This window comes from Rhincodon typus, unplaced genomic scaffold (assembly GCF_021869965.1).
Source record: "Rhincodon typus isolate 14 unplaced genomic scaffold, sRhiTyp1.1 hic_rhity00004219, whole genome shotgun sequence".
NCBI lineage: Eukaryota > Metazoa > Chordata > Chondrichthyes > Orectolobiformes > Rhincodontidae > Rhincodon > Rhincodon typus.
The window spans coordinates 1,759-13,587 of record NW_025969857.1 but is presented as its reverse complement, the minus strand read 5'-3'; the positions used below and the strand labels follow the sequence as shown (position 1 = coordinate 13,587).

At 41.3% G+C, this 11,829-nt stretch overlaps 1 protein-coding gene across 2 annotated transcripts; it reads right to left on the bottom strand.

The window, feature by feature from the left end:
- Nucleotides 1-51: 51 nt before the first annotated feature.
- LOC125481904 (complement decay-accelerating factor transmembrane isoform-like) lies at nucleotides 52-11,556 on the bottom strand. 2 transcript variants are annotated; one of them, XM_048593849.1, is made up of 6 exons: nucleotides 11,380-11,556; nucleotides 10,015-10,197; nucleotides 7,933-8,115; nucleotides 4,796-4,892; nucleotides 1,868-1,941; nucleotides 52-485 (listed from the first exon to the last, which is right to left on the bottom strand). In XM_048593849.1, the coding sequence occupies exons 1-6, from the start codon at nucleotides 11,414-11,416 to the stop codon at nucleotides 274-276; spliced, it is 786 nt and encodes a 261-aa protein (XP_048449806.1). In that variant the 5' UTR covers nucleotides 11,417-11,556; the 3' UTR covers nucleotides 52-273. The 2 variants fall into 2 exon arrangements, with proteins under 2 accessions (XP_048449806.1, XP_048449807.1); XM_048593850.1 differs by having other exon boundaries at nucleotides 353-485; nucleotides 1,864-1,941.
- Between the last annotated feature and the right edge of the window lie 273 nt (nucleotides 11,557-11,829).

Sequence of the window (11,829 nt, the reverse complement as noted above, 5' to 3'; positions counted from 1 at the left end):
ATACCTTGATCAAAGTAGAAAATGGAATGCCCAATTAGTAGCACTGTGAATTGTGTATGCGATAATCCTGGCTCCACCTGAGCGCTGCGGTGGGCAGAGGGATTGTTTGTGGGAATGCTTATCATGAACAAGAAAAACCACTACCAGGGATTGTATTTTTAGAAACAACCACAGCATTACTAGTAATGTAGCGAGTGATTACACCAGAATCTGCTTGCACAGCTAGACAATCAAATCCCATTATGTACAAGCTTGGATTGCAGTCATTTTTCCCTAAAAAATTCTGAAGTATAATTCTGTACTTTGACATCTTGGTGGATCCTTATCCCATTGCCCAGTCACTGTACAGGTGATGGTTTCTTCACCAATTAGTGAATAATTCCCAAGACATGAATATCTTGCTATACTTCCATATGGCCAGGAGTCACTGTCAGATGATGAAACTGTCCCATTAGCAATATGTGGAGGATCAGGACACTGGACAACTAGGGAAGAGTGAAGTTAGAAGACTGTCAAATAAATGCCTCATGACAAAGCATACTGCCTGACTGATACAAACTGTTATTCCCACTCTCTACCCCACCTCTGCTGACTTAACAGCCAAACAAGCAGTTTTTAGGCACATCAGACATACGGCACACTGGCAGCAGGATTGGGAGGAGTCAGAAACACCAGCTGTTTTTGGGGATGCTATTTTAAAATCAGAGTTGGAGATTATTAGATACAAGTCAATTGCATTCTGCTCAATCATAAACAGGACAATCAAAACAAATCTCAGGTGAAAGCTTATGCAACATTTTAGAATAATCAAAGTTAACAGCTAAGATAGACTAACACATAACAACAATTCCTAATATTAACTGCAAGATATCTTGCAGTTATTCTATTGCCCAACACTGTCCATTTTCACCATTCTTGCCCAATTTAAATCAATTTAGCAATCTCAATACTAGTATAAAAATTTGTTGTTCAGAGATAAAATATCATGCTTAAAGATAATTTGAATGAGTGTTTAACAAAACTCAAGTTGACCAAAAAAAATTGCAAGTCTAGCCAATGCTCACTTTTGCTTGCAACCTCAAATTCTACAGCACAACTCCACAGCAGTGATAACAAGGTGCAGGGCTGGATGAACACAGCAGGCCAAGCAGTATCATAGGAGCAGAAAGGCTGACATTATGATACTGCTTGGCCTGCTGTGTTCATCCAGCCCTGCACCTTGTTGTCTCGGATTCTCCAGCATCTGGAGTTCCTACTATCTCAGATCCACAGCAGTGACGTTTTGTCGGTGGCTTAGGACGGAATTCAGAGACAGCTTTTGTACATTAAAATGCATCAGGTTTCATGTGTAGCTTCTAAATTCGAGAGGCATAGTTCACTAATTGCCAGCACAGTAGCATTAATGCTAGTATGCTCTTTTAATATTGGAAAAAAATGTTGTTTCTTGTACCACACAAATTATCTTGGACATTCATGATCAAGATTGCTTCCTTACTTTTCCCTCTTGCTGAAGGAAGTCCATGATAGAAACTAAGTGACCGCTCAAAAGTAGCAGCTTGATTCATGGAATGGAAACCAGCCTGAAGGGTCTAGGCCCGAAATGTCAGCCTTCCTGCTCCTCTGATGCTGCTTGGCCTGCTGCGTTCATCCAGCTCTACACCTTGTTACCCCCAGTCATTACACGTCACAGGTTTATACAGTGACAAATCAAGAGTCATGCTTTTCCTAGCTATGCTGGAGTTTATTTAAAAAAGCTAATGCTAACATCTAGTCAATTTTCCATCTATGGTATTTGCTTAGTATTATTCAATTATTTGGTGCAGAAAAACCAAAGCAACCATCCTGCAATTTTAAGCTACTAACTTACTTTCACATGTTGGAACCTGTCCATCCCAGCCCCTAATTGTACAAGTTCGGTAGTTCTTTCCAACAATGCGGAATCTAGAAGGGGAGGTTAAAAAAAAGTGTTAAAAATGTGATGCACACCAAGAAGCAAAAAAGCTGAAGGATTGCTTAGTTCAAAGTCAATAAAACAGGCTTTACTATTTGAGGGAAATCAGTGATAGGACAAAGTAAAAACCAAAGTTTGGTGTTACTATGCAACAGGGCCTTCAGCCATGCTCATTTCCCCTCTAGCATCCTGCACTTGTTGGCCTCACTACTCCTTCAGTCAATTTGTTTGAAACAGCATGTCAGCTATCTCAATATCTCATGTGGCGCTGTCCTCAATAGACAGAATGCTGATAAACATCCTGTGGTGCTTGACATGAGAAAGGTTATGATGTTGATTTAGAGGTTTAAAAAAAGTTAGGCAAAAAGCGATGTGAATGGATAAGCAGGCCTAATGCAAGAGAACCAGTAGGAGGTAACATGAAAGCCATTTGATAAAAGATACCACAAAAGAAAGTTTGCTGCCAAGAGAAAAGGAGTTGCACCTGTATGCAGACTACATACACAAGTGTCAACTATAGGTAATGAATTGACTAATATGGGAAACAGTTGGGATTAAAAAACCTTTACTTGCAAACTGTAACCAGGGTACACTGAATATCAGCATAGTCACCTCAACAGTTAACAACCTTGGTTAATAACTTGGATGAAAGGAAGGATTTTTTCCACCAAAATTGAGTTATGATGCATTTCAATGAGGATTATATGAAACGTCTGCACTGGAATAAGTTAGGTTAATGACCGCTATCGTGTTGCGTGGCACTACTATCACCATGCTAAAATGGGACAGACTTCGCAGATCTAGCAACTCAAGACTGGACATCCATGAGGCACTATGGGCCATCAACAGCAGAATTATTCTCCATCACAATCTGTAACCTCATGGCCCGGCATGTCCCGCACTCAACCATTACCATTGAGCCAGGGAATCAACCCTAGTTCAATGCAGAGTGCAGGAGGGCATGCGACAAGCAGCACCAGGCACAGCTGAAGATGAGCTATCAACCTGGTGAGGCCACCAAACAGTACTACTTGCACGCCATACAGCAATAGCTGCAAGTGATCGAGCTAAGCGATCCCACGACCACCGGATCAGATCTAAGCTCTGCAGTCCTGCCAATTCCAGTCGTGAATGATGGTGGACAATTAGACAACTCACTGGGAGGAGGCTCCACAAATATCCCCATCCTCAGGTGATGCAAGAGCCCAGCACATCAGTGCAAAAAGGTAAAGCTGAAGCGCTCGCAGCAATCTTCAGCCAGAAGTGCCGAGTGGACGATCCATCTGCGCCTCCTCCAGTGGTGCCCAGCATTACAGATCAGTCTTCAACCAATTCAATCCACTCCACATGATATCAAGAAGCAGTTGGAGACACTGGATACTGCAAAGACTACGGGCCTTGACAACATTCTGTCAATAGTACTGAAGACTTGTGCTCCAGAACTTGCCGCTCCCTTAGCCAAGCTGTTCCAGTGCAGTTACAACACCGGTATCGCCCCAATGTGGAAAATTGCCCAAGTATGTCCTGTACATAACAAGCACGACAAATCCAACCTGGCAATACTGCCCCAGTCTACTGCCAATCAGTAAAGTGATGGAAGGTGTCATCAACAGTGCTATCAAGCAGCACCTGCTCAGTGGCACCCAGTTTGGGTTCTGCCAGGGCCACTCAGCTCCTGACCTCGTTACAGCCTTGGTTCAAACATGGACAAGAGAGCTGAATTACAGAACAGAGGCGAGAGAGTGACAGCCCTTGATATCAAGGCTGCATTTGACAGTGTACCAAACTGGAATCAATGGGTATCAGGGGGCAAACACTCTGGTGGTTGGAGTCCTACCTGATACACAAGAAGATGATCATGATTGTAGGAGGTCAATCATCTCAGCTCCAGAACATCTTTGCAGGAGTTCCTCAGGGTAGTGTCCTCGGTCCAACCATCTTCTCCTTGGGATATGCTTGTAATGGAAGCATTTTAAAGAGAAGGATCATTGGACTTGAAATGTTAACTGTTTTCTCTCCACAGATGCTGTCCATCTGCTGTGTTTCTCCAGCACCATTTCAGATTTCCAGCATCCACAGGTTGTGTTCAATTTAGAGGCAGCTCATTTGACCGATTCCTCAGAAAGGAAGTCTCACGGGCAACAGTCAAGTTGAAACTTGGTTCAAAAAAACCAACAAATGTATGACCTACTGAAGCATAGAAATTTGAGGGGTCTCAATAGGAGAGATGCCAAAGAAATTTCTTCATTCTGTCTTAAGGGACTTCAGTTTTTGAAGTTCTCTAGCTGAGAGATGATTTGAAGCTCTGTCATTTAACATAGTCAAGCCCAAGTTAGAGGGATTTTTGATGATCACACACAAAAAAAAGATAGATAGGAAAAAGGGGAGTCAGAGCCATAACCAAAAATCAGTCGTGTTATTATTAATTGCAGAACACTGAATGATGGTACTAATCCGGATTTTGGTCAGCACAAGGAGTCAGGTATCTTCAAATCATACAACCATTCAATTGAACCAAGCCTGTTAAGGAACAAGCATAGCATCATATTTCAATTCTGAGTCCAGTGATTTTTGTATTTCCTTTTAAACAGTTGAAGTTTCTAATTGATGGGATTCAATCCCTCAATCCAGTTGGAGACAAAATACATGACCATACTTTGCAAAAAAATTACAACAGTGGGACAAAACCAACTATAGAGCAGCAAACCTTTTCAGACACTACAGGAATTCACCAATGGTCTCTTTAGCCATTGATAAATGGTGAAAGATACAGATAGATAATGGATGGCCCCAACTCAACTGCAATAATAATAATTTTTTCCACCACAGGGCTCGAACACTTACCCTTTATCGCAATAAAAATAAGCTTTATTTCCAAAAGTGGTATCTGATACATTATAATATCCATTCAAAATCTCTCCAGGATTGCCACAGTTGATTGCTAGAGGGAGAAAGAAGAAAGTTAAAATATAATCACATTAGCCAATAGGGTTTAAAATACAATTCAGAAGAGCTTCAAGTACAAGGCTTTTCAGACAATAGATTACTGCAATTCAAGAATGCCACTGGACAAAATTTTTTAATTTGCATTGCAGAAAATGTTGTCTGATAATGCCCCAGATTTACTTAATCCAAGCCTAACAATTCTGCACTGTGTACGTTTGACCGATTAATCCAAGCTGAGGGGAAGGATCCAGTTTTTACTTCAATCAATTTGTTTCCTCCAGGCCATGGTAGAACACAATTAAAAATAAGTCTCAGGTGCATATAAAGTCTATTGCTCAAACAATATCTGAGAAAGACTTGCAAGAGAGCACGAACGGGGAAAAGTTTTCATACAGCTCACTTTACAAAAGATTGCAATGCAGTATTCGAGAAACAGGAATGAGGGGGACGGGAAGCAGGCTACTCAATGCTTCACAAATGCTTTGTCATTCAATACAAAAAAAAGTGATGGCTGATCCTCTCAATGCTATAATTCTGCTTTCTTCCCTGGATACCTTTAAAATCAAAACATTGAAAGCCAACAATTGTCTTCCACAACCTTCTCCTGTAGAGAATTCCACAGGCTCACTACATCTCAGGACAAGATGAATTCAGCATTTCCAACCACAATTCAAATTAGACAACTGTAAAGAGCAGAAGTTCGAATGCTGAGAATACAAAAGCCAGAAGAGTTATTGGTTTTCTACAACTAAACATGACTGCCATTGAGCCATCACCCACACTAGTCCCCTTCAACAGACTGCTCAGCTCACGAGCAATCGTAATTGGATGAATTGCTTGGTCCACATTTTGACCTCCACATGGCATCAGCAGGAACAAGGAATCTACTTGCATCACCAACTCAACATTCCCAAATCATGGGAGAACCTAAAGTTGTTCAGTTTCCTAAAAAAGTTAACCTTAGCAAAAATTAAAAAAAAAGTGTGCCTTAGAGTCATACAGCACAACATGCTGGACTTAATATTGCTATTGACTACAGAATCTGCAAGTTGACAAATATCTTGAATCAGCCAGAAATGTTTAGTACACAGCACCAATCCATCACATGTCGAATTGCACACAATTGCAGGGGCACTAGAAATACAGCAACAGACAATGGCACAGACTTTCCTCTCCAAAATCATAACGATAAAGGGAATCACCAGTTTTGCTATACCACAAACAGTCCCACAATGGTCGTCATCTAGATTTTTCTCAAATCAACCTGTTCACAAATGTGATTTTGAATAGACAGGCACCACATTCTGCAACCAGGTCACATGATTGGAGAGTTCAGACTTTAATGCCAGCAGTTCCAATCTACCTACATTTTAAAACAGAAAACCAGCTTTCCCAATCTCAGTTGCAGCATGCCTCTAATGTCAATCTCTTGTACTATTATTCATTGGGAAAGAAAGTGAATAATTCTTAATACACAGGAATCAAATTCTTATACCTTGAAAAACACCCAACTGCATCCTAGCTTCTAGAAACTGCATAATGCAAGAATAGCCAACATGGATTGGACATAGGACTTGCTGGATTCCAATTCATGTGAATTTGCAGCCATACATTTCCCCTCAAAGAAGTTCCCAATTCACACTTTCCCTATTGCTTGCATGGGTATTGTTGGGAAAAAAAAAATACAAAAAAAATGTTGGATTTGAAAGCGAGTAAACTAAGCTTTGGTTTTCACCCCAACGACTGGTGAGTCACAAGAAAAAAGTGGACTTCACTCAGAACAAAAAAGGCAAGGTGGAAGAAAAGGGAAAACCATTAAGTTTAAAAATTATCTTTGCCTCCAGAGAGAAGAGTGGGAGAGAGACATTTCTATTCACCTTCCTGCTTGCTGGAGGTGGTTTCTTTTGCAAGCAAGATATGCCTCAGGTGATGCCTGCCCCTACAGCCTCAGGCACAGCTGCAGGCATCTGATCAGTCTTCCGGGGATTCAACACAAGGAAAGTGACAGGCCCGGATGGTTTCCCCAGCCATTCATTCAGATCCTGTTAAGGCCAACCGGCAGGAGGTATCCATCTTCAATCTGTCCCTCCTTTCAGCCACCTGCTTCAAGACCATCATTCCCATACCTAAGAAAGCACATGAAGGGCTTCAAGAGGCTGGTCACGGCCCATATCAACTCCAATCTCCCACCCTGCCCATCAACATAATTGGGTCCACAACTGATGCCATATTCCTAGCCCGGCACTCATCCCTGGATCATCTGGACAAAGACAACTATGTCAGACTCCTGCTCTGACTGTAGTTCCACGTTCAACACCATTATCTCCCCCAGACGGATCTCAAAATTCTGTGACCTTGGTCTCGGCCCCACCCTCTGCAACTGGATCCTCACCTTTGCAGCATATGGGTCAGAATCAGTGACGATAGGTAACTGCACCTCCTCTACAATAACAACACTGTAGCCGCACCAAGGAGTCGTCCTCAGCCCCCTACCTTACTCCCTGTACACTCACAACTGTTGCGAAATTCCAAACAAACACCATCTACAGAGTTTGCTGATGACACCACCAGTGGGATGGATATCCAACAACAATGTCAAAATACAGATGGAACATAGAGGGCTTGGTGACATGGTGCAACAAAAAAAAAAACCCCTCTCTCTCAACAGCAGAAGAAACTAAAGAACTGATCATTGACTTCAAAGAAAGGAGGAGGAGTGCACCCCCATCTACAAATCTAACGGAACCGAAGAAGTTGACAGGGTGGAGAGCACCAAGTTCCAAGTTCCTCGGAGTGATGATAACCAACTACCTTTCCTGGACTGCCCATGTAGATGCAGTCAAGGTGGCACAACAACACTTCAGGAAATGTGAAGCACTTGCCATCACGCAACTCCCACACAAAGAACAATTATTTGTGACATGTCCCTATTTAAAACATACTCCAGAACAAGTCGTCATTTCTTACAAGAAAGAACTGCCAAAATGCAGTGACAAAGCTAATGGAAGGAGAAAATAAAATTGCTCATTACTTACGTTCACAGACAGCATGAAGGGGAGACCAAGTTCCATCTTTCCTGCAGGTAATACGTTTTGAACCTCCTTCCTGAAATGCATATCCTGTATCACACCTATAAGTAATATTTGTGCCCACAGGAAAGGTAGTCGGAGAATTAACTGCTGAGCCATTTTTCAGAACAGGAGGTTTTCCACAGTCACCTTCAAAAAGGGAAAAATAAGAAACAGCTTTTAAAAATTCAACAAGTCTTCCTTTTAGTGACTCATCTGACTTTTCCAGTGCACTAATGTAGAAGATCACCCTCAAAATATGCTAAGAGTTTCAGATCTTTTCACGTTGTACATCAATTTTCTCCCCAGTCTCAAGTTTGTGGATTTCAAGTTTGGCCACCTTTGTAAGAGAACCCCTCGAGAAAGAAACCAATTCAAATCCAAATCAAGAACCAAAAATCATAAGGATTGTGACTGTCCAATGGAAGTGCTTTAATAGCAAACTTTAAAAACTTGATTTTAAAGAGCAACAAAACACAAAACCCAAGGGTTTTGCAGGTATTCACAGGGAATAAAACAGACAGGATAATTCTAACATTACATAGAAAGAGAACAAGGTGTTGAGGCAACAATTAACATGGAGTACAGCCTCAGGCCAGTTAGTTGGCTAATTTAATCTGATCTAGTCATCTGCACATGGAGCAAGGTGTTTATCTAAACTTAGCAAATCCCCATAAATACATAGAAATTTTGGTCCAATGTGATCAAGACCTGACTGAACTTTAAACTAGAAAGTAGGACCAGAAGGCCAGAATGTCTTTTCTCAGAGCACTCGCTCGGAAAGACTTTGAGGCTTCCAGTGGAACTGGCAGTTTTCAAAATTGTGAAAAATCAAAAAAAAAACAAAGTTTCTTACTGACACTAGGAGTAGGAGTAGAAGAAATGCTTCATTGGATGACGCAATGAAAGTTAGGCAGAAGCATGGGATCTTTCTCTTCCTAGTCATGTGCTTGCAAAACCCCCAGTGCAGTTCAATCTTTTTTTGTATAGAGCTGGATGAACACAGCAGGCCTAGACCCTTCTTCAGGAAGAAAGGTTTTTCTGAAGGAGGGTCAAGGCGCGAAACATCAGCCTTCCTGCTCCTCTGATACCGCTTGGCCTGCTGTGTTCATCCAGCTCTACACCTTGCTGTCTCAGATTCTCCAGCATCTGCAGTTCCTACTATCTGAAGTCTTTTTTTGGTTCTTGGCCAGCTGCAGCCTGCCACTCACTCAGTTTGCTCAGTCCTAAGGGTGAGCTATTACTTAGTGACGACTAGTAATAATTGCTCCATCTTCCTTATGATCAGTTCCAAGATCAAATTCACTCACATGCAACCTAAATATTGACAGAGGTAGTCGTCATTAGGTAGGAAGAATGGAAGTGTACGGCTTTGCACTTCACTCTCCAATTCGATCTCGATTTCTTCCTTCAAGATTTATTCCAAGCAGAAAATTCTGACTTGGAAAACTATGTTGAAGGAATTGGCAAACTGCAGGGTCAAAAACGCTCACTCTTCTGAACAAAATTTGGGGCTACTTACAGGCTTTCAGGGCAACTAGAGATGGGCAGTAAATGCTGACCCAGACAGGGACGCTCACATCACATGAATAACTAAATAGAAAGTTCCATGGGGCAGTGACAGAAAAATGTAAAGAGGCAACTTCTGCAGTGCCTTTAAATCATTCTTTGAGGAGTGACAACAAAGCATATCCCCAAATGCTTATTCATTCTGGAACAGAAGTGGGTCTCAAGTCATATTCCTATTCATATTTCCATAGAAACATTCCAATGCCACAAGGCACTTACAAGTTTCTTAGATCAATTTGGTTAATTATGCAGAAAGTGGGGATGTTCTGACCATTCGGATAGGAAAATTGCCAGACAACTAATCTAACTGCCGTAGGAAAAGTTTGGTAAACCAAAACAGTGATCAATGTTTTAACCAAACAGTTTTCACAAATGTATAGTCTAAAAACAATAAACCCAGAGGATTGGTTTTAAATAGATTGGAGGAAAGCTTCCAAGATTTTTCTGGTTCATTGTCAAACTCACAAAGCGCTTACTCACGTTCACAGGTCGGTGGAGGAGGTACAAATGTGTTATTTTCACGACATTCAATGACACTTCCGCCAAACATTTTAAAACCTTTGTTGCATCCATAAGTGATAGTGTCCAGATACGTGTACGTTTTCTTAAAGCCTGCCACCATTTTTCCATTTGCAGGCACTTTAGGACGATTACATCGCACAACTGTCGAATCAAAAGAGCAAAGTGAGTTTGAGGATCTTCTGTACCTATGATGTTAAAACGTGTTTTTTTTGTGGAGGGTGGGAAAGAAAGAAGGAAAGAGTCAAAAGGAGGAGGAGGAGTGTTACCCTCTGTCGTCAAGAGACAAGACAATAAATAGCGATTCTTGAAGTCAAAATCATGCAGATCAGCACAAGATGCACATTGATGCTTAATCTTGCACAGCAGCTTTGCCTTGTTCAGCTTATTTTACACAAATCAGAACCTCCAATATTTACAGCCATTTACTTGGTTGTCTTAAGGTTCATCTCATTTCAGATCCCAAACCACTTCACAGCTGACATGTGCATTAGAGAGCTTTCCCTTCCTCGTTTCTGAATTGCAAGACAAACTTCCGATCTGTCAACAGCTCATTCTTTAAAATATGTAATGGTTCTCACTGCTCTACTTGCAATGCGGAAAAAATATATCCAAGTACAGTGTATGCAACATAGTAACTCAACACAGCAAATCTCTCAGCAACAGAATCAGCTGGTAGCTTTCCACGTTCATGTGATAACTAACATCTGAAAACATTTGCCAAAAATGACTTGTGGTGGCAGGAAAGGTAAGCAGTCCAAGAAAACTGGAACTAACAACTCATCTTGCACTATTGCTTGGGAACAAAATCATGCAAGTTTCACTCTTGAAATCTCTTTCAAACAGTGAGGTCATGAAGAAAAAACAAACAAACTTGCAAAGTGTTTGAACAATCTAAACTGAGCTAAGAACTGCAGTAAATTCATACACTTCAATAAGGGATTATGCTCAAATACAGTGTACGCAAATTTGATTCCTGAAACTTTTCAATAACTGGATTCCGAGGAACCTAAAATTAGAAGCATCTGCCTCAGGGAATGCAGACAGGTCTATTTTAAAATAGAGCAAACTGCGAAAATATTGGAGGGTGGTCTAACTGCTGCATTGTAAAACCCTGGTCTAAAGTTCGGATGCATTTTGAGGCATACATACCAATAAGTCATTTACCTTCCATTTTGGCAACATCAACAGATCAAACACCGCAAATCTCCATAAGCAAATCTTGTGTACATATTCAGGTTTTAAGGATAAAGCGAGAATAGGATGAAAAGAGCCATAACATGTCATAACCATTCTAGATTTAATCAAAAAAACAGTACAACTTGCCTGTGTTTTCAGTGATCACTCGACTTGAATATTTCATTGAATCAAGGGATTCAAAAGCAGCAGTGGTTAGTATTGCTGCCTCAGTGCCAGGGACCAGAGTTCAATTCCAGCCTTGGGCAACTGTACGGAGTGTACGTGTTCTGCCTGGATGCATTTCCTCTAGGTGCTCCGGCTTCCTGTCAGAAGTCGAAGTCGTGCAGATTAGGTAGATTGGCCTGCTAAACATGGAGGTGGATCTGGGTGGGATGTTCTTTGCAGGGTCAGTGTAGACTCAACAGGCCAAATGCCCTCCTTCTGCACTGTTGGGTTTCTACTATTTATAAAACAGCTCATTCTCTCCTCCTCAAATGACCCCCAACACCCATACTTAATTCAATTCTTTTGTTTACTGCTTACTTAATCTCATTGACTTCTGACTTACAGACAGAATGTGTCGAGTCAGGTGCAATC